Genomic DNA, 24,725 nt, shown 5'->3' on the forward strand with positions numbered 1-24,725 from the left:
TCACATCTCAGAAAGGTTTTGAATGTTACAATTCATGTCAGCAATATGCATATTGTTGCAAGTGGTGCGTTACTTTCAATACTCTTGACAAAGAAGATAAATTGAGGTTCAATAGTCCTAAACACAGCAAAACAGCTTGTATAGTTTACTTTGACCAAGTAGATTTTAACATACTCAACCATTCAAAATCTGAGGTAATGGGTTGAGGCTTGAGATATGTCCAGTAAAAATTGACAATACTTTTTGTACATACTGAAAATTAACATGGTGCGTTACGTACACTTCACTGCATTAATTCTAGCATCACCTACCACTTGTGTACTGACTACCAAAGTAAATTGACATAGAAAAGCTATAAAATGCTCCATGCTAGTGCATTTACAACTATTTTGGCAGTCAAGGTCATCATTTCACCCTGCTATTCCAATTTCATTTAGTTACTTGTACAGTAGTCATTTAAGACACTTAGACAATGACTATGAGGCTGCAGATCTAACTCGTCCGACCTTTTGTGCTGTTTCTTACCTTTCAATGAAATTAAATGTTATTTTTAACCTCTTCAGGTACATGCGATCTTTCACAATTCCCGTCGTGTACCTAATTGAGTACACCAGGCTTTTGTAAAGTATGTTGTGCACCCGATGGGGTACATATTGCTATGCATTTCATTATTGCATTTTTATTGTTTGCCTGTCTTGGTTTGTTAAATTTGATTCAGCGCTTAAATAAATATATCAGACATTGTGTACCCTGTCAGGCGCAAAATCGCTTAATTTTTAAGTTAAATTAGTTTTTTTAGGTACACCTTGAGGTGCACTGAAAATAATTGAAAAGACTAATAAAATAATGGTTTTTGTGCTAAATTGCAAAGACTACATACCTTTCTCGTTATACTTAGATGTTTCACATTAAAAAACTGATTATATTTTTTCGTCACTATTATTAAAAAAATTCAAGGGCAAATCAAAAAAGTCCGGAAAAACACTGACGTTGTGAACGTGTTAAAGTATCTTTCATTATTTTATACATTACAGTATATAAATAATACTTATACTGCTATGTTATCTTTCAATATCATACAAAACAAAAAACATCATAGAGTAAAAAGAAAAAAAATAATAGAGTGGAAAGTCATGTTAAAAGTCGTTGGAAAGATTTTATTTCAACAAGAACAGTAAAGAACGTAAATAATGAAATAACCACAAAAATTTATTTTGACATCTGATATTTTGTTATTACTACTGCAGTATTAACTCTCAGCTAATCAGAAATGAGGTACCATGACAAGCGCTCCTTTCGGTATGGTACTCAACTAGTGCTCATAACTGGAGAAGATTTGAATAAGTCACCATAAGTGAGTTATGCCTGAACGTTTTAGGGTTTAACATTTGAAATAATGTTCCACTGTATAATATTTACAAATCAACACACTTATATACATAGTACTGTAGACTATACATGTTTTCATAAAAGGAATTGATGTCTTTAGAGTGATTTTATTGATAATTCCACATTATCTGACATGTTCATTTAATAAATGTCACCCATTTGGATAGGTCAAGTGATCCTGTACTTTACCACTTGTAACTACTGTAGTTAACTTAAGCAAGTTTTGAAGGTTAGGATGAGAAAGAGGAAGTTGCATATTACAACGATGTGATAATAAAATGAAGAAGAAGGAACTGGTGTTTAAGTTTTTTTATTGGTTTATTTCATTACATATATAATTCCACTGTAATTAATAATTTAATTGGTTTCTAACTGTGCGTAAACACAGATGATCCAACAGTTAAAAACCAAATAAATCATTAATCTATTTGGTTTCTACGCACAGATTATCCAACAGTTAGAAACCAAACAAACTACTAATTTTGGTTCCTAACTATTGGATTACCCATGCTTACGCACACATTACAAGCATACAGGATAAAACTAACAAGGAGTCTCCACGTAACACATTTTCACAATAATCAAACAATTAAAAAGAAAGCCATTCAGTTACAAAAATAAAATGATAAAATAAACCTCCAACATTGTGACTCTTCGATTTCTTTGGACCTATCTTAGAAAAAATAACTTTTCAGGCTCCAGTGTTGGGGAAACTTGACCGTAAGAGGGCATGCCAACTGAATGAGGCAATCTAAAAATTGTACTACATGCCTTAACTCAAGAAATCCACTTAATACCTAACTGATTAATACAATTAATAGTTAAATTTACACTGAATGGTATATAAATATAAATCTAAAGTACAGAACTATCTTGAACTTAACATTAAAACATAATTAAAAGCGAACTACTATCGACGAGCTAAACACGACAGAACAGAAGAGAATCTTTCCAGTAACGATTCTTGTCGCCAGTTATGCGACCAGTTGTCTGGTCACCAGCAATCGATGCGACCCGGTTCGTTTTGGCAGTGCTTAGGAAAAGATTTTCTGAAAATAGTGTTTGAAAAATAAACAGTTTAAGGCGGCTTACACTGACGATAGATAGATTTGTAACAGTTTAACATGAACAACAACTATTCCAGCGGTGTACGAACAAATAACGGAACAAACGGAATTGAACTGTGACAGATGTACAGGGTCACGCTACTGTGTACTAAAGTTACGACGGTAAACTAAAGCAGCGAACCACTGCCAACAAATATCATGCCTAACAATGGTAATCGTCCACCATGAGGAATCATAACTGGAAATAATTACTTTAAATACTAAAACACAAAAATACTTTTGTACGAATACATGTGTATAGATTGCTGATGAAACAAATGAAAGACTGAACATACAAACTGAGTTATCACTAAGATATTAGTCGTTAACACTTGTAAACTTCCAGAATATTTAAATTCTTGTTAGGTTTTAAAAGAGAACGCAGATGACAGCAGATGACAGAAGAGACGTTTACTGGATGGTGCAGGAGTTCTTGTGTCCGTTCCTCAGTTTGAGCCTGGACTTTGGTCGATACTTCTCCAGGAATTGCAACTGCTTGGCGTTGATCGCCCCCCTGCGTTTTCTGGAACACAATTTTTCAATTCAGTGTGCGGATTTAGAATGTTAACTTTAAAATGTGCCAGTTTCATAAACTTGTCAGCTAGATTGTTGCACAGCAAAATTTGTGTTTTAGCACACAAAATAAACTAAAATACAGGGAGCGGCAAAAATATCTTATGGTTTTAATTTCAAATGGCTTGAACATTTGTTTACATTTTTACATGTTTATTACATTTTTCAAAGTAAAGCAGATATCAATTAATGAAAAATATTATTAAGAAATGAACTGATTTATGACTTTAAGATGGTATCAATTAAAAGGTGTCTATTCGTCTTCAAATCACTCAGAAAAGCTGTCAAACAATTTTTGTAACATCTCATTTGGTATTGATACAATAGCCTCTTTGGCTTGAGGACCTCAAAATACCACTCAATAAACTTAAATCTAAAACGGATCAGAAGGTTTGAATATTTTTCAGCCATTAATTTCAATTTCAATTTTGAATCCTGATTATCAACTAACTCACAAGTGTTTAGAATGTCATTTAAAAGGAATATGCACCCAATGTCCCTGTTTTTCAGTAGGAAATCGTGTGCGAAGCTGCAGGTAACTACTAGTGAATATATAAAATTTGTACAGGGGTGGTTTTATTCTCTAGGAGTCATGTTTGGTGAAGTTATTCAGAAACGTATCGTCAGTGAACACATAAGGACAGTTGTAGTACAGTGATTTTGTACAAAAAAATATACCACACTAAATGCGTATGAGTAGGTAACAAAACACTAGAAATAATAACAAATATTTTATTGACCGTTATTTTTAAATATTCTTTGCAGGACAACACATATCTATATGATTATATGTGTTCACTTCGCTACCAAGAACCAGACTGGCAGAGCAGAGCTGCTGCTCACAACCTTCCCTGGGGAAATTGTGCCTCTGCCTGCTCCAGGCTTATGAAGGTCCCCGAGGCTCTATGCCTAATCATAGTTTATGTTACAACCACACAACAGTACAGTAACTCTTCAGTGTTTTATTATGCGGCAGGGAAATTGAGAGTGAAACTTGTTTGTAATTCTGAGAGAACTTATTTGCGTACTATTAACTAATACTAACAATGGAATGAAAATATTATAGCAATTAGAAAATGTTTTTATCTTGTAATTAATTATTATAAATTTGTTACACTTATTTTCTCAATTTATACGTATTTTTATTATGAGTAATTTATTAACTATATAATGATTAAGTTCTAGATCTTCACATTATAGTCTGTAACTGTAATTCTCTGATATATAAGTGTCTATAAAATATTTATATTTTGTAAACAGAATAATAATTTTTTAGTCAGCATTTAAATGTATTAATGTTATAATATTAAATTATTATTTTTACAAATAAGAAAATGTTTTTATTATTTGAAGGAGTAAATATATGTAAGTGATGGTTTTGTATTCTACAAGAAAGAAAAAATCCATTTTGATTCCCCCCAACAGTTGAATAAAATATTTAGAAACACTTTGCTCATCTCCCGACCATAACTGCAAACAGAAAAAAATGTTTGAAATCATAGTTGTCTGGATACAAAACATCAGTCCAAATCACTTCTATAGTAATAGTTCCATCTAGTAATATCTCCAAATTAAGAGCTGGGTTAAAGTCTATGACAATTCCATAATACCAATGGATTATTCTTTATGAAACTTTAAGGGAAAATAACACCAAAATATTTTGACTAGTGTCTTAAGGGGACATGGTACACCCTATAACCGACAATGCTAATTTTGCTATTTTTTATGCCCATTTTTTTTCAGAGGCCATTGGAGATAGACCTATGAAATTTCACAGTTTGTACTACCTCTTTTGATTTACAAACAGACCTATTTTCAAATAAATATCTCAACTTTTAACCTCTCTCTCTCAAAAAAAAATTTTTAAGTACCAATTTTAAAGATTTATTTTTTAACATGTTTAATTCATATATTTCCAATAAAAACAGATACCAAGATAATAATAGGTATATTTGTACAAATATGCATTATAATTATGTGACAAAAATTTGAACCTTCTATCTTGAACGGTTTTCTGAGAAAACCGGGCATAAGTTGCGAAAATGAAATTTTTCGGTAAACGCAGTTTAAAGTAAGTGATTATACTAGATTTAAAATTTTTGTAAATTACCAGCATTAAAACATTCCTGGTTCATAGTCCTTGAACTTATCTTTCTCTTCAATCTTCTCCTTTTAGCCATCCTCCTTTGTTTTCCTTTTTTCTCTTTTGTGAATCCTGAACTTTCTTTTCAGCTTCATACACTCTTTTTCTATCAATTTTCTGAAGGCGCAGATTGCAATTACCACTGTATTTTAGTTTAAGAGCTTGTAAAACATCTAGTTTCCCTAAAGCACCTTTGTTAAAACTAATAACTGCATCATATACTCCTATTTTTAAGGTTGTCATACCTACAAATACAGTTTTTGGCAGGCGCTTCCATATAACTCCATTCAATGACTCGTTTGGATTTTGGGTACGACCTAAAGTGCATCGACTTAGAAGAGTGTTGTTTTGATAAGTCATTGAAGACAGGTTTGATGGCATTTAAAACTACTTCAGGAAGAGAGTGCTTGTGGGAATATGGCTCTTTAGTTATTTTTGCTCGGTTGAAACCGCACCAATGAAAGTTCTCCTTCGGGGCATAAAGTATGCTTAGGGTTAGCATCTGTTGACATTTTATGGTAGAAAATTGCCCATATGGCCTTTTTCATTTCAAGTAAGTCATCTCTGTTGTTTTTTATGGCATTACCATAGTAGGACTGAATGGTATCTATTTCAGGGCCAGTAACCTAAGCCTACCATTTCCACCAAGTGCTTTACCATCACTCAATGTTCCCGTTGTCTTACACAGCTTTCGAAGTCGCGACCCCCATCCTTTTTGGAAACATGTCCTATACACTCAGCCTTTTCTATATTTATATCTCCATAGAGCTTTGATTCATTGACAGCTGCATGGCCCTTAGAGTCACCGTCCCCTAAGTAAGTCAGATATCTTACACCTCTTGTCATCATGGATCGGTTGAATATTGCACGGGCACCGTCAACCTCCATGCCTCCACTATTACCTTCATAGTTCAGCTCACAGCAAAGCTCATGTTTTTCCCTCAACACATCAGTTTTAGCTACCTTACAGCTTGGCAATATTTAGATAAGACATGAACATCAATGACCTTGCCTGTTTCAATTGAAGTACAGGTTACGACTCCATTCAATGACGTAAACCCTCTTTTTGTGCCATGTCCCGTCAACAGCTACACTTAGATCACAGCTTTCTGTTTTTTCCTTTAACCTCCTCTACAGCAGTTATCATACAGTCCTCAGCAGCTTTCTGTACTGCTGGTGCAATTATATTACTATACTTTAAAAACTTAGTAGGTGGTCCTGGAATGTCCATCAGAGTGCAAAACATAAGTGCGTCATCATGACCTTTTCCAATTGACCTAAATGCATATACAAGTTTAATGTTTATTTCATACTGACCTGATTCACTTTTGGGACTTGTCATAAAACTATTTTTTACAATCACATCTGTCACAGTAAAATGAGAGCATTGAAGCACATCCCATTCTTCTGTTCGGCACCTCTTTCAATGAAACACTTCCTTCACCACAACTTTTACACAAAACAGAGGATTTCAAATTCTCATTCAGGATGTCCAAATCAACTATTACATTGATGAAAGGGCTAGGCTTATCTTGAGGTATCTCTGGGTTCTATATTTAATTTTACAAAAGAAGCTGAGTGAGCAGAAGGCTCAGAATCATTTTGTACTGTGCTTAGGCCTAGGACTAGAACTAAGGTTAGGCTCACTTGTAGAAGTAGCCTTTCTGTTTGTAAACCGATTACCAGTAAACTTTCTCTTCTTAAATATCCTATTAGACCTCCCCATTGTAAATTCACTAAGAAATTTAAACAATAAAGATGAGAAACACAATATGCTCACAAATACTAATCACACCGAAACAAACAAACTGTTGAGTCTAACTGTATTTGCAGAAAGCACAATAATCAAACAGCAGATGTCAAATACTAACTCTGGCAATGTAGCCAACACACAAAACTAAATACACAACATAAGTTTGAGTCTTTGTATGTATAAAAAGTCTACAAAACTTTGGTGTAAAGAATGAGCTGGTGAGTTTACCTTCACCAAGTAGTTCGTTAGGCTTAAGCGTGATAAGCTTAGTGTGACAAGATATTTTGTTTAATTTTTCTATAAGGGTTATAGTTGTCATAGAAACGTGGGAGTGGTATCATTTTTTTTGTACCAAATCAAACTATAATAATTTGCAAAAAAATAAAAACCTAAAAAAAATCAAAATATTGAGTTCCATGTCCCCTTAAGTATAAAAAGGTCTTGATCAATATCTAACAATCCTGAGGAAATCTCTTTTTAAGTACCATGCACTAGTTAAATTATCCTCCAATAGTTAGCTATCTGCTCTTGCACATGAAGGATAAATAGTTATAAATGTAATAACTTGTGTAGTGTTCACATAACAAGTGCTTTTAGTGCTTTGCAATTACTTCCCAATCAAAGTTCAGGACTTTTGAACTTCAGGAAAAAAAGAATGTTGGTATTTTACGACCCTGTTAGGTTTGATGTGGTACTGCATTTCATAAATACTTCACTGTGATTTCCAACATTTAAATACAGTCTCTTCTTACGCTCAAGACTTTTTATTAATCACAAATTAGCAAACAATAACAGATGATGTGGTCAGCACACATAAGTCAGGTCAACATCACATCAAATTTGATCAGAAATTGTCTCAATAATTGATTTTTGTGTTGAAACATGCTTAAAAGGAGACTTTAAAAATTATTACTAATTTAAAGGTAAAGTTGGGAGATAAATATTATGGGTTCTGGCATATTTCTGAATAGTAAGGGGAACACAACAACCGGTCGTTTTAAACTTTCGACTGGACTAAATCAGTAAACCCTCACTGTATATAAATGGTACAATCATACTCACTGTCTGATGAGTTCCACAGCATCCTCGTACCTCATACCCAGCTCAATGAGGGCCAGTGCCACGAGTACCGGAGCTCGTCCCAGGCCAGCCACGCAGTGAACTGCGACACACGCCTCCGGCTCCTCCTTGAACCTCTTCTTCAGTAGTTCGAACCACTCATCCACGACCTACAGCAGCATAGAGATAGTCAGGCGAGAGATCTCACCAGCTGGATTTATGGAAACAAGAATTTTAACAAACATAAAAGGGAAGAAGGTGTTGAGGGGAGGAAAAGACAACAAATTAAGGAAGTTTAACTTCATGATTTAATTATATAAGATTTGAGTCATCTAGTAATTAAATTCTGAGATGATAAGTTTGGTCAGATAAAATTATGTTTAAGAAAATACTCTTGAGTGTGAATTTAATACGTGAAAAAAAAAACTTGTATTTTCTTACTGCGTAGGTGGTAAATGTGTGGTGGTAAAAGTTATTAGCATCTATAGTTGCTTTTTTCAAGAAGTTAAAACAAATTGGAAACTATTATTTTTGTTGTATAATAAAAGAATATATTGCTTAATTCACAAACTTTTAAAGAGCTGTGAAATCTATAGCTTGGCCTCCGTATTTATTTTAGAAAAGAACTAAAAGATTACATTGAAACTTATTGTTTAGAATAAAATACTTTTTTTCAGAACCATATACATTTTAACTGGCCATACTACAGACCTTTTTAAAACTTAAAATAACTATGACCTAACAAAAGAAATTGTATTCTGTTTTGTCTTCTCAACAGTAGTGACAATCAATAGTCTATTAGGGGTTGTAGATGACTCACATATATGATGGAAGGGAAGGACACATGATGCACCCAACAGAAGTCTTATAGCAGGTACTTATAAGGATGCAGGAACACTACACACTAATGCCAACCTTGGAATATTAAAATGCCATTAATTCTTGCTGACTATCCAGCAAATTTCCAATGAAATCCCCAAGGCCCAATAATTTTTGACTATTTTGCAATAGATCCGAACATCTTCATAGAGCAGAAGAAGAGAGCCAATTTGCATTTCATAACCAGACAACCAAGTTTCTCATGAAACCGATAGAAGAACTTATCCTAATAGATAGCAGCAATTTAGTGGTGGTCAATATCGGAGGTAATCAAAAGAATTAAGTATATAAAACAATAATAATAATTTTAGCTAGATATACTTAAAACCAATTATCAGACATAAAACTAAAAGTTAAATCAGCAATAGCTCTATGAAGACCAACTATTTATATAAAAGTGACGACTTTTGGGTCTTTTTATCTCGTTGGCTGGTAGTTATATAACTATTATTTACAGGTTTTAAAGTTAATTTTAAGTGTGTTAAACTAAACAAAATATGATCTGAGAAAAAACATTCTTGGTATTTTTTAAACAACTTTGATACCCTCCAATTTCAAACTCCACCAAAACTAGTGTATGGTAGATGATGACTAATTTGCTTCTTAGAAATATTCCTCTTATCGATTTCATGAAAAACAAGTTTTTGTGTTTAGTCAACGTAAATTAGCACTCAGCTCTTGGACTGAGTGGACTATGAGGAAAACACTACTGGATTCCCTGTTAATAACTAACTATTATTACTTTTACATAAGTTACAAATTCATATTAATATGGATTAAGCAACTTTGCTTAGACCAACTGAAAGCATTACAGTAAAGTTAGTCCTCTCACTCAGTAACATAATAGATTATAAAGAAACTCAAATGTTTGATTACTCTCAGTTTGTTATAAAAAACGTGGTGTGGCTGTAGAACCACAATGGCATATCGTCCTTAGCACCCAGACATTGAGAAATACTTACGTCTGTACTGATATGACATTGACTTTTAACCCATAAGAACAATGTTAAACCTCAAAACACTTTCAAGTCTCCATTTATTGGTAGTGGAAACATGGGAGATCTCACATTTTAAAGATGTGATTAATTCCCGTTTGAATGCTTTTTTTTAGGAGTTCTTTCTACGCCAATGGGCATTTCTATTGAGCTTACTAAACGTTTTTACGAGAAAATGGTCAATATTTATCAATAGATTACTTGAACCATATCAAATGGCCACCTCAAGGGTGGGAATCCTTGATTGAGTTGCCTTGTTTGACACCCAGAAGCATCGTCCAAACCCACTTACAAATATTTATTGACCGACTTCCTCGGAAATCAAACCCATGACTTCTAAGTTAGACAGCCGCAGCTTTACACCTACACTACAGTAACAGTCAGTTTTTGGTTTTTCTTGTAAAGTGTACACTTCATGAGCATTTAACACATGGATCCCAAGTGGCGCAGTGTGGGTTACGCAGAAAAGTCAGCATGTGTATGCTCTGGAAATCAACATGTCAAACAATAATGTAAAAATATCTGTAAAAACATATATTTTATAACCCTGTGACCAAAACTAAACGCGTTTTGAGGTTTAACATTACTCTTATGGAGCTAAAATGAAGTACCCTACAATACAACTAGCTGGCTCTAAAAGACTAACCTCAGAAGGCGGTGAAGTGCCATCGTCGTAGGCGAGGTCCGTCACACTGATACCCTCAGTGCTGAGCTCATCCACCTTGTAGGTTGGCTCGCACACTCGTACCACGTCCCGCACCTTGTGTTTCTTCAGTTCCTGCAACCACGGCCCGATCTTCCTTACAGTTGTTAAATTAACCTGCTATTTAACAATGAGGTGATTCAGTCAAAAGTTCTTTCAATCAACCATGGATAATCTTCAAGAAAACTTTATTTGCATGGAGTTTATTGTTTGGGGCTTTATTGATTGAACCTTTATTGATTGGAAAAGATTTGTTTGCTGTACAACTTTTACGAGAATGTATAGCCAATTGAGGGTTTATCATCAGATGAGAGAAAGTGATTTGCACCTTGGCCAAATGGCAGTATACTGGCTGCCATTTGGTTAGCAATCCAAAACGCTATGACTGAGCCAACCCAGCGCTAACTATCAACAGTAAACTATCTTAGATATAATGTCTATGCTTATAATTTATCTATACACCCTAGTTTAAAATTACAAAATAAAACCACGAATGAATATTGTGTATGTTGCCTTAAAATCATTAAACAAATTTACAGATGCTATGCTCTATCATATTGTTTTACAAACCAGCTCTATCAAAGGACGAGATACACCTTGACTTCATCACTGTTTTAATCTATGTTATGATAGACTGGACCTTTCATTCTTTTATAACAGAGCTTCTTCAGGCATACGGTCTCCCTTTCAATCACTTAAATATTTGCTTTAATCTCAAGATATTTGAACTTTCATTTAACGCTTCCATTGATCTTTAGGTCTTTGCATAACATCTCAGGGTTTTCGAGTTTAAGACTCTTGGTGCACTACCTAATAGCACCAGAAATATACGGCTTAAGGATTCTCCATACCTATTCTTTCAAACCGAAGAAATAACGTGCCCTTCAATCAACCTGTAATTAGATCACAAGTATCAGTTTCCTGCCAAAAACCAAAGCTTCCTGTACTTTTGAGCCATTGAGCTACTGAGGAACTGGTACGTTTTACATATTTTCAAGAGGCTTCCCTTCTGTACATTTCTTAACATTGTTTTATAGAAACTTAATCACTCCTAGTGTTGGAGGAAAGATGATTTCTAGATGATAATTTTAATACGCCATCTGAAAGAAGAGGATGTCCTTAGGGAAGGGAACTACCTCTCTTGCTGTAGAGCCGTTTGTGGATGACCTGTTTGGTAAATATACTGAAAAAAGATCTCACCTGCTTTGGCTATGCAGATGACATAATCTGAGATAAAATACCTAAGAATAGTAATTGTCATGGAACATACAGGAAAAACATGGGGATATGGAGTAGTGCTTCGAGAGAAAATGTATAGAATTGACCACCAAGAAGGAATGTGAAAAGAATAAATAAAATCCACTTAAGAAGTATTCCATTATATGGTATACTGATGGCTTCAGTACAAGGAATTGGCGACTGTGGACCACTTAAATTGGTGCTTCTCCGACTATTTTTCAGACAGAGATCTAAATATTTAAAAATACGCAAAATTCTGTAAGATATACAGGACACAGACTTTTGCCTGAAAGTCAAGCAATAGTCAGAAGCACTGAATTTGCCGATATACTCTCTGATATGGTGTAAAATGACACAAATTTGTGCCAGGGACATTTGAAGGGAATAAAGACGCTAAACAACTAGCCAGAAAAGAGGCTTCTACATACCTATAGAATTTGTACTGGAATGCGGGCTGAGCACTGCATTCTTGAAAGGGAAACTCAAGTAAAAATAAGGCAACCGAAGAAAAAAAAACCCAGGTCAGAGTCAAGAATTATTTGAGAACATGATCATATGTAGATGAGTTAAGAATCTAGGTCTGAATCAAGAATTATTCGAGAACATGAATATAGGTGAGTTGAGTATCTTATAAAGTTTAACGGGAACAGACTGATTATTGACAGACTTTCTTACAGGTCTGAATCAAGAATTATTTGAGAACATGATCATATGTAGATGAGTTAAGAATCTAGGTCTGAATCAAGAATTATTCGAGAACATGAATATAGGTGAGTTGAGTATCTTATAAAGTTTAACGGGAACAGACTGATTATTGACAGACTTTCTTACAGGTCTGAATCAAGAATTATTTGAGAACATGATCATATGTAGATGAGTTAAGAATCTAGGTCTGAATCAAGAATTATTTGAGAACATGAACATATGTGAGTTGAGTAGCTTATAAAGTTTCAACGGGAACAGACTGATTATTGACAGACTTTCTTACAGGTCCGAATCAAGAATTATTTGAGAACATGATCATAGGTGAGTTAAGAAATTTATAAAGCTCAACGGAAACAGATTGATTGACAGACTTTCCTACACGGCATTACAATCTCAAAGAACTACTGAGGAAACTCGGTTTGAAAGAAGATGGGATCTATAAATTCTGTCAAAAAGTGAAAAGTGATAAACTAGCAAGAAGAAGAATCAAAATCTAAGGCTGACCAAGTTAGAGTAAAAGAGATACTCAATCTTGAGGATTTTACGCAATTTGGTTCTTTGAGGAGACAGCATCACAATAGATCTTTAAGGTTATGGTAGCATTTTTCTGCCTTTGAAATTCCATAACATATCAGGTTGTAAATAATAACTTAAGCTTGTATTGTCTTGTTGCAATCAGAATGGTTTGTTAATTAAACACATCTGATTTGTTGCCAATAAAACCATGTTTTATTTAACATTTTGTCTATATATACTTGACACATATATATTTTTGTTCTATTGCCATTTTTGCAATACTAAGCAATGCTTTACTGAAAATGGATATGCTACTGAGAAAAGATTATTTGTAATTTATGACCTATTGGAACAATTTTTAATTACAAAAAAGCAGCCAGCTGTACTAGGGTAAAATAAAGATTATGCAGGGAAAAGCAAAGTAATCCACTTATTCAATTTTCTAACCCAACTAGATGAGAAGGTACACTAACTGTACAACAAAACTGTCCTGAAGTGAATATTTTTGTCTAACCAACTCTTTGTCACAGAATTGCACTGACATTGTAATTTTTCTAAGACTAGATGACCTTGAGGGTTTACTGCCTCTGCATAACCACCTCTTAGAATTACATTTAATATCCAAACTTAAACTGTACATTCAACGATTATTACATTTCAGAATAAAATAAAAAGTACTAGGTCACAAAAGCAACAAAAACACAATGGAGTGTAGGTAGTTAGTGATGTACTTTGACATGATGAATATGTTAAGATGTTAATTACATGTATATATCTACAAGGGTAGAATGATCATTCTAATAGGTTTGGGGGAAAACAGAGAACTTATATACAAGGATAAATTAAATCAAATGATAAGATACACATCAAAGAAATTAACATCAGAAACACTTTTAAAACTATGACAGGGAATTTTAACAAGACAATTTTTTTCACTTATTGCCTATATTCTAAACCCCATAACATTTGATAGTGTAAAAATGAGGCCACATACTACTAACTGTTTCATGTTCAATTGTTTGATTCAATGTATTTTTCAAATTTGTAGCTACTTGTAGTTTTCAAATTAATGAATTCCAAGCTTTAATTTTACCTGATTTATTAATGATTTAAAGTATGAAGTTTTTCAAATCGCAGCAATATATTTATGAGCTCAAAATACTTGCGTCCTGATCTATGTCTTCATAAATCCATTAAAATGACCTTTTATCCTCATATTAATTGTTTAAAAATTTTACACATTTACAAAGTGTTTGAAGAAAAAGTACAGTATCACTTACAGCAACAGGTAAAAACACTAGTTTCAGTGATTTTTACACAAAGGAATACAAAATGCTTCTAACAGATGGCAAAAAGAGATTGAAAATGGAAGTTTTACATTGCATTAAAATTGAAAATATAACTTCGGAAACAGAGTATAACCTAAACCTTTGACAGTTACATAACCGAGCGCCACGGATGAGAAGACACAACAGATTGTGATATCTCGGTGAAAGGAGGGAGAAAATGTAGAAAGCTGCCTTGAAGGTGTTACGTAACCGAGATGTGTCTCTAGAAGCACTCGCACAGACCGTTGGAATCTCCAAGAGTAACGCTATCGTAGAGTGGCACTACTAGAGTGGTCTGATACGGCGAGCCAATCTGTTCTTCACAATCTGAGTAAGGCTTGAGATACAAGTGTGAAGTAGGGATTGGGACCGAGACACGGTGACCTAGTGACCCACAAACCGTGAGTGAAAGTATAGTGATAGGCCACACTGTACACTGTTGCACTGTGCTAGCCACTAGCCACTGCAACAGAATACCGTGGGCATTCACTTCCAGCACAATAGAGTATCAGCAGCGTAATATAACAGTGTTCACGACATAATTCATTAGTTACAGAGAACTAGCTTAGTTTCGGCAGAGTTCTAAACATTTCACTCGTACATTTTCTTTAATAATTAGAGAATACTTTTATTCAATTCTGAGAGAAAAAATGTATTGAAATTCAAGTATGTAAAGTAAACTATTACAACAATAAAAAGAGCCTAAAAATAGAAATTTATCCTATTGAAAAACAGTTGCCAACACAAGAATTATATATGAGCAGTAAATGTGTTAAATACTGTATACATAAAAGATGTCCAATAACAAAAACAGCAGTGTTATTATTTGAAAAACAGATTTTTATAAACAATCTGCAAATATTTTCTGACTAGTGACAGATGCTCTCTCTTGTATTTGTTGTAAGTGTGAAATGTACATGTATTAACATAACATGATTCATGTGTTTGATGGAAGTGCCATCTCAAATTTGGCAATTAATTTACACTCTATTCTTCTTCTTTACCAATGATGCTGTGAAGTCAGCAGCACCTGCATAGAGTTGGCTTTGTTGCAAAATTTTTCTACTCTTTGGTTATGCAGTGAGTGGACCTAAATTATGGTAATTTTGTTATTTTATAAGTTGTGTATTACGATTTAAATTTCTATTTTAATCTTTTGTCAAAAAGTACAGATGCTGAGATGTTGCCTACCGACAGAGAAAGGAATTAGCACCAGAAGGACAGTGAGTTCACAAATGCTCAATTTAAATCTTTAGAATTTGAATAATTTTCATTCTAGAACTGGCAAAAACAAATATTCAACACCAAAGCAGCCATGTACAACTTATGCACAACATTCAATTGTTGTTACTTAGTGTTTAGACTTCTTATTGTTTAAATAATTTTGTGCGATGAGTAAAAATGTTAGAGATAGATCTAGTGATCAAAGATATAAGTATAGTATATTTATATAGTGTAAAAAGGTCAGACTTAATATTTAGTACTCTACCAGTTTTATTTCAGTTGTCATACTTTAAAGATGTCTGTATGTTTGGTTGAAAAGTAACTATGTACTTCTTTGTGAAACATACTAATAACACATTTTTTAGTTAAAGTTAAAACTACACATTTTTGGAATCTGCACAAAATCTATATGAAATTGAATATTTAAATATTTGGTGTATATCATCATAATGTTAAACACTTATATAAAGGAATATTTAGAAAATTATTTTAAAACTACTGTTACAATCTTAATATGTTATATGGCTTTTTTATATTCTATTACATATATTCTGTGTTATATATTTTAAATTTTTAAACTTTGACAATCCCATAATATTTTATTTTTTTAACCACTTGATGATGGAACGATAGTTCTGAAACATGTAGTAAACATCTACAATATTCTGCAACTGTTTGACAAGGTATAGTACCATAATTTTAGTTATTTACACTAGTAGATAATGGATTTAGATTAAAATTATATTTTCTTTGGAACTAAAAAACATGCCATAGATTCCATATGTTATTGTGATTACAATGTTGTCCACATCATTGTAATATAAATAAATATTTAAAAGTTTGCAATGATTCGAATGTGGGTTGATTACTTATAATATGTGATAAAATCTGCTTGTTGGTTTTGAGGGTTAAAAATATGATAACATAAAATTTAATTTAATTTTGTGGCAAGAGCAGAACAAAACTTAATAGCTCTGATATAGTACAACTGATGTTGAATGTTAGACACTGTAAACATCACAAGCTATAAATAGAGACAGAAGGACAATATTTCGAGACATCACAAACAGGGCCTTGTACATGTAAACTAGACTGTATAATCTGTAATTATTGGAAGCTGGGCAGTTAACACAGAGCAGGCTGCTGTTAGCAAGTTATCTCAATGACTGATCCCTGACCCCTTGATCCCTGATAACATGAACAAGTGGTGTGACATTTACTCACACAAGATCCATATTCCTGTTTTCTGGCATTAACTCAAACTTTGGTTATCTAAAAAATAAGTTTCGACCAAGGAGTAGTTTATCGGAAACAATGAGTTTAAGTATGAAACATTTAAGTGGAAATATTGAAAATTCATCTAAGAAACAAATATTTAAATAAAGGAAAACTAAGAATGGAAGCTCTTTTATGAACTCGCCCAACTTTATCAAACAGGTTGTGAAGTCAAACAAAACTTTAATTACTTTTTTAACTAGACGAATAATTCTGCTACTGACCTCTCCCTCTCTCATGCAAACTAAGACCCGTTGATTGGTTTACTGAAGAAAGTTTGCGATGTAAGAAAAACCTTCCGATTCTACTGTCTGTAGAACGATCCCTTTGTTAGTTAGTCTACATTAAAACTTATAGGACGTCAAACAACCTGTCTAGTTTGCGAAGCGAGAGAGCTCATTAAAACAAGGAGTAAGAAGAACAAGAAGCCCAACTTTCTTGGTACCTAACAATTCACAGAGCACAACTTTCTTTGTTAATACGAACATGAGTAATGAGTCGCTCAGCGCTTCAGCTGCAGGGAAGCAGTCGGCACATGTATAATACCTCTGTGGCTGTGTGAGGAGAGCCTTATTACAACTTATAATGAGAGTGAGTTTCCGAGAAGCGACCAAGGCCATTCACATCTGGCCTGATAACAATTTACTGATAAGGCCCAACATGTACTCTGGTTTATTGTGGCAATCCATGATTGGTTTTTCCGAAAACCCATGTACGATCATTTAATTAGCAAAGTAACTTCCTGTAACTACCTCTGTGAATAACACTGTGAGTCTGTGAACCCAACCCATTACTATGACTATCTCAGTCAGCACATGTGATTACTGTTCCTTCAGTTTTCATTTCCTCATAAATAAACGAACACTTTTCAAAGTTTACATTTGCGGTTCTCCCAACTTTGCAACATAAACATGATTTTCATGTTCAACAATACACACCTTAGAATTTATTTTAACTACACAAATCTTACAGGTTTCAGTAATGTACTATAATATTTTTTGCTTGTGTACTTTATTTTTTCAGTTTGATCATTTTCTAGACTCATTTTGAATAGCAGGTACAGTGTTTGTTTGTAACTTATCGGAATATATAGACAGACTAATAATAAAAAATGTGTTTTATAAAATAATTGATTTTCAGTTGGGAATTTCTTTTTTAAATAACTACTTATTACAAACACTACCCCTGAAATGGAACTAAATTTTATTTACAGGATTTTTTATTTCGAGAGTTATACTTTAGGTTAATAAGTGAAGCTTTTAAAATATTAAATTTTTTGTAATATGTTCACTGCTGTCACATTACAAAACATAATATGACACTGGGAACCGAATCGGGTCATCCGATCAAAGTTGATTACCCCCATTTTAATCAAATTATACCTGTCTTGTTTCATCTGGTTAATTTATTAGTTTTGTTTAATGTTTGTATAGGATACTAATAAATCTAGGTACTATTTTAATAACTTAGCAGAAGCAATAGCACGGTTATCAGCTTAGCAATAAAATGATAGGTTACTTTTCAACTTTAAAGGACTCTGTTACTTATTTGATCCTTACATAATGGTGCATGAAAAGAGACAAACCAACACATAAATTAATGAAGTGAATAAAACAGCAAACAAGCCCCAAACAAAAACACAAATGCCTAAACCACTTAGTAGAAGCTTATTATGGTACACAGATTTAATGAAATACCTGAATATAGTGCTGGATCGTCTGATCTGTGGGTCTATCCGTGATTAGGAACTTCATGTTCTTGTATTCTATCTCGCAGGGAGGAGGCCGTATATCCTTCGTCCTCATGTTTTCTATGATGATATTACTCATTCCGAAATATAAAAATTAAACACGATCTCAACCAAAATTTTATAAAAGGGCTTATCTTAATGTGATGTATTTACTCTTGAGTTCTCACTTAAATCTTATTAGATCAAAAAATATTCTCTCGTAAAAAATTTGATTCAGATCTGGCAAAATATAGAAAAAACTACAAGTCTTGTAGGCAACACAAAGTACGGATGCAATACGCAAGGTTCACCAGACACACAAGTTACCGCACATGAACACAGAGAGACTGACGCAGTCCGTCCACAACTAGAGAGAACAATTCGATATTATCGCCTAGTGTAATGTTTACAGAAACGCACCGAATGTCATCAAGCTGATGAGCCGGAAATAAAACACTCCCTTGTCTCTTTCGTTCCACTACGCACTCCGCACTCCTTTACTCTTCACCCCATTCAAGACAGGCCACCAAGGGCAGAATTTTCTTCCCGAGTAGCTCACCAGATGACTATCGGTGCTCGGATGGAGCTGGCGTTCACGCACACACAACAACTCAACGCGCTTTCGCCGGAACTGTCTATTTGTGCTGAGCCTGACAATACTCTGCACTATCCAGGTGAAACTCCATCAATGTCAGCCAAGGCTCTCCAAGGTACTGCAACAAGAAAGAGCTTCATTAGTCACAACATTTATACTCAGCATGACAATACTCCACAATATCCAGGTGAAACTCCATTAATGTCAACCAAAGCTCTCCAAGGTACTGTAACAACAAAGAGCTTCATAAGTCACAATATCCGTGCTCAGCATGATGACAATACTCCACAATATCCAGGTAAAACTCCATCATTGTCAGCTGTGACTCTCCAAGGTACAGTAGCAAGAAAGAGCTTCCTTCATTAGTCAAAATATTTGTGCTCAACTAGACAATACTCCACACTATCCAGGTAAAACTCCATCATTATCAGCTGTGACTCTCCAAGGTACTGTAGCAAGAAAGAGCTTCTTTCATTAGTCAAAATATTTGTGCTCAGCATGACAATACTCCACAATATCCCGGTGAAACTCCATCAATGTCAACCAAGGCTCTCCAAGGTACAGCAAAAAGAAACACTTTCATTTCCAGTATTTGTGAATTGTTCCAATAACCAGTGATATATTCAGTCTAATTTCATCACCTACAACCAATCAGATTATATATAATTTTTAAGACAACCAATGTATGTTGTATACCGTATATTCTGTACAAAACTTATATCAAAAGGGTATATATGGGTAATAAAAACTATTGTATCACAATCAAAAGACTATCACATTCTGACTTATAAAACTCTAACAACTTCACTAGGATGTGCAAATGCACCTACAGCACTGTCATCAAGAAAGGAGTAAGGATGACTTGTTTACTGCATGCACAGTAACACGTCGTCTGCGGAGAGATTTGCATAATTTGTTCTGCTACGGTTCACCAGTTAACAGTTACTGCGAGTATAAAACTGACCTAAGGTGTGATACATAATTTACGCTGCTGACCTACATACTTCTTTGCCTATTCATACCAAACAAGATTAACTTCATTAATGAAATACAACTTGCATGGCTGTATACCTCTCACTGTAAGATATTAATAGAGTCTTTTATGCTTGGTAAAAGCAGGAATAATATGCTGTGAGTATAATTCTCCCAAATAAGTGAATTCTACACCTTCGTTCATGATAATGAGCATTCTCTTCTGTAGGCTAAAGTATTTTTAAGCACCACAAAGATGTATTATATATTTTTTAATTTTGAAATTCATTTTAAAAACTTCTCATAATGTTATACTTTTTGTTTCATTTTAGGGTTAATTTCATAGTGCGGCTTTGCTTTAGAAGAATAGTGTATACGGTAATTGGGGGTGACTGAAACATTTAAATCACACATGATAGGCCATACATTGTATTAAATTATTCTCTGATACATTTAATTTTAAAATCTGGAGAGATTCGTTTCCATATACCTCCCCATTGATACAAAGATTGTATACCTTCCCCTGATCATGCCCAAATATTGTGAGGATTTTAATATTAATTGGTTCTGTCTGGTGTAATGTGTAAAATAGAGATAAATTATTACTGGAATTATAGAATATAAATTTTGAAAGTTATTTTTCCAATCTTGGTGAAAGTAATATTGAATTTTGTACTGGTCCATCTTCTTGATTTATTTCAATCTTCTGCATTTGTTTGATATATGTACTAGGATTCCCAAGCATTCAAATATCTTGATGTGTTAAGGGCAAAGGGAATAAGTTAACCATTCCCATACATAATACCTATAGCGATTTTTAATACAGCTAATACCTTATATCGATGTATTTCAACAAATTAAAATGCCATAACCAAAATCTCCTTACTTGATAGTTATGCATCAAGATTTAATATCGGTTTTAAATACTCGTTTTTGCGAGGAGTTTCTTTCAAGAATTCTAAATTTAAATGTTATTGGATCACAAGATCATGTTATTATTATGGAAAATCAAATATGATTTAAATATTGGCTCCAAAACAAACAGTTCTCACGTGTTATTTTGTATTATTAGGTAGCCTACAGTGTGTGGCCTATTATGTCCCGACAGAGAGATGAGTAATGTGAACTATCTCCGTCGTCCGAGATTTTATCGCTGACCCTGCTGTACTCGTAAAGAAGCAGATCCGCGAAGACGCAAGGCGTCGGGTGCATCTGGAATATCAGAGACCTGCCAAATCCGCGAATAGACCTGACCTGAGTCCGCGACAGGCGCAGAAATACCCGCACCGCGACGTCTCGCCGCCGAGCCCCGACACCGGATGTGGTAACGACGCTTCGCCCCCTGACCGCTCAACTGCATACTCAACTTGTTGATAAGTCTCTTCATAGTGAAGTTATTAGTTCAAACAACTTATGTTCTATAACGATTAATAGCTGACTGGAGAGGGTGGGCTACGGAGTTCCAGCCCATTCCCTCGCGATATATTACAGCAATCAAATAGTTTCCAACCAGCTAATGTACACATTTTTGTCGAGGTTGCGTTAATGGCAAAGATAATTAATATAACTAAGAAACATCCTTGCCCTTTTCGCGACCAATTCCACTCATTGCGGTTCTTGCCTTCAACTTTTCAAAATTCATTACATAGGCTACATAATACGATGGTACGCAATTTTTATTTTTGACGTGTCATATAATTCTGATGCGAGAAGTTTTCAAAGTACAGCTTAATTCCGATATACTTTCATATTAACCACAAGAATATGTCACACCAATGCAAATTCGCGTTACAAAACGAGATTTAAACTACACCAATAATGGTTTCACTGCTATATGTAGGCCTATATATATATATATATATATATATATATATATATATATATATATATTAGGTTGAGTATATAGCGGGAATGGGAGAAAATGGGACATAATTATCTCACGCACCCCTTCTAAATGCCACGGTCAAGGCTACATTCAGAATTTTATGGTACAGTTTTTTAAACATAGCGGAAAGTCCTTAAACATTATTGCCACATTCAGTAATATCCTCCCCCACTGTACTTACTACGCTTCGAACAGCAGGGACACAAGTTAAACTCCGGAGACGAACTTACCACCGGGGCAGTTGACATCGCAGCACAGGGATGGGGACAGGTACAAAACAATGGAGGGACCTGAATAATTAATGAATTAGAGCGCTGGGACATTGATCGAGTCGGGACAGCGCTGTCGGCCGGATTGTGCCGTTTGGCTGTAACTGTAAAACTGTCCGAGTTTAGAATATTTTTCAGGTGTTTGAATAATTTGCAACTCACGAACATGGACGTAAAGGTTCTGCCATAATCTACTTGGGTAAGAGACATCAGCGCAAAAGTTACTACACTTACAGCAAACATTGTTAGGTGATTAGATCGATTCGTTTTTATCACTAATTGTATGAAACAGTTTGATCAACGAAACAAATTTATAAATCAAAGACAACAGGGAACACGATACAATAAACAATTGAAATGAATAACAACGTATTATTATTTTAATCCAATGCACAAATACCTCATTGCCTATCTAAAAGTAAAGGCGTTAATACAAAGTCAGACTAACCAAACAGAACGCAGCAGTCATTGGTCTGACATTCAAGAGATTTATATAACTACAAACAGCTGATCGCGGAGGAAAACGATGTATCAGCTGACACAGGTGAGGTTAGGTGGTTGCCGCCACCGCGGACAACACCGCGCCAGTTCTGTGACCCTCCACTTGCCCCGTCACGGCCAGTCTTTGACCCGACCACTCAAGGTTGAGGCGGGCAAGGGCGTCTTGGGCCGGCGTTGTCTCCACTTGTGTTTTTGTTTTTAGCGTCAGTAATTTTCCGCGCGTCGGAGAAGACTATCCGAGTGTTGTGAGCTTGGACGATATGTGCGGGTCTATAACCGATAGTGTAATGTAGGTTAATGACCAGTGAATTATGAATTATTTTAGATCACAGCGAACACGAGAAGCCTCCCGAGACAGGAACGGTTGCTCCAAAGAAAGCAAATTTTGTCCCGTTATAGAGCCGAAAAAACAAAGGACAACTTGGACTTGTCCGGAAATTAAATAATCGATTGTTATAAGGAGATCACTTAGTGAATGCAAGAAAATTTAAAAAGCCTGTCGATCTATAGAACGCAATTCATTGTATCTGTCACCAATGACTTTTTAATCATCTCATGTGTTTTATTAAGTCAACTTGAACACAATTACTCAGTACGTGAGAATATTTTGCATCCAACACTAAAATCCGTTGGATTATACTGGAAACGTGGGTGCGAGCTACATGGCAACAATAAACAGTAACTAAGCAAAAGAAAGTATTAAACAAGCTTTATTGAGTAAACTTACAGTAATAATTATATAATACCCAACATTTTAAATTTCATTCATACAAATAAGATTGTTATTGAAGATTTAGATACATTACAACTCTAAATAAAAAATGTAGCATTATAGCGCTACCTGAAGGTTTCTGAACATAACCAACACAACATTTCAGGCACACAATACTCATATGGGTGGCAAGGTCTATTTTCAAGGTCAAAGTCGAAGACGATCTATTGCGACATATTGTGTAAAATGGAAAAAAACTACAGGCAGTCCTCAATTTCTATTAGTACGAAAAGGCATAAGGCTCAATACCATGGCAAACGAAACACGCTGACAATGATAACAATGGACTGCCCACAAAAGAAAACTGCAAGTTCGGCGATATATATAGGTCGATATCGACAATAGATTATACACGCCACGCTGCACTGCGGTGATTGAGAACATTTCGAAATCTCAAGGACGAGATACAACAACAGCGATAAGTATCTCGTTGAGATCAGTTCTAAGAAATCCTTGAAATTGTCCTATTGTAATCGCCCTCATGCCGGAATTTCCGGGAGATGTTTTGCATTCTCTCCGATCATGAACTCCGGAATCCAAGATTACCATAATCCCAAAAATGTATACACGAGCGGAGTGTTATGGGCTTGTACAATATAACGTGAGCTTGTGAGCAAGATTATTGCCGAATTTTTAAAACATTAAAGACTAAACGTGGTGCAAATCCAGTACTTAGACACAGTTTGAATGAGTTTGTAAATCAGTCTTAACAAATAAAAAGTTTAAACGTGGCGACACACATTCACACTCGAGCAAAAATTGTAACTCGACTAACTCCCAGTATAGAAAGAAAGCGATACGTTTTTAAAATATACTAGGTAATAAACAACTTGATTCTTTCACTTTTTTAGACATCTCTCAATGTTTTAAGGTGGCGGTAATTCAAAATTTGGAAAAATGATGGTTTATATACGAGTGTATAAGTTGTGCATTTTAGCGCCAAACAAAGTGTAAGAATTCTCCAAAAAGTTAAGTAAAAGCTACATTTATTCTCACTTACTTCCCGATAACTTTTCAAGTTACGAGATGGTGGCCATTTCAAGTTATAGAAGCATACAATTGAACAGTTATAAGTGAATATGTTAAAACATAATTTAGAAGTAACTGTAACAAAA

At 34.5% G+C, this 24,725-nt stretch overlaps 1 protein-coding gene across 4 annotated transcripts in view; it reads right to left on the reverse strand.

Annotated features, from left to right (window-relative positions):
• Positions 1–1,683: 1,683 nt before the first annotated feature.
• LOC124362023 (PRL-1 phosphatase) overlaps positions 1,684–24,725 on the reverse strand; it is an 84,514-nt gene continuing 61,472 nt past the window's right edge. For 2 of the 4 annotated variants that reach the window (XM_046816167.1, XM_046816166.1), the window contains 4 exons: positions 18,585–19,329; positions 10,544–10,720; positions 8,027–8,193; positions 1,684–3,018 (listed from right to left, as the gene is read on the reverse strand). In XM_046816167.1, the coding sequence (XP_046672123.1) occupies positions 2,907–3,018; positions 8,027–8,193; positions 10,544–10,720; positions 18,585–18,716 (588 nt within the window). In that variant the 5' untranslated portion in view covers positions 18,717–19,329 and the 3' untranslated portion in view covers positions 1,684–2,906. The remainder of the gene's footprint in view (positions 3,019–8,026; positions 8,194–10,543; positions 10,721–18,584; positions 19,330–24,725) is intronic. The other 2 variants (XM_046816168.1, XM_046816169.1) reach the window with 2 other exon arrangements.

The sequence above is a fragment of the Homalodisca vitripennis genome, chromosome 5 (assembly GCF_021130785.1).
Source record: "Homalodisca vitripennis isolate AUS2020 chromosome 5, UT_GWSS_2.1, whole genome shotgun sequence".
Classification (NCBI taxonomy): domain Eukaryota; kingdom Metazoa; phylum Arthropoda; class Insecta; order Hemiptera; family Cicadellidae; genus Homalodisca; species Homalodisca vitripennis.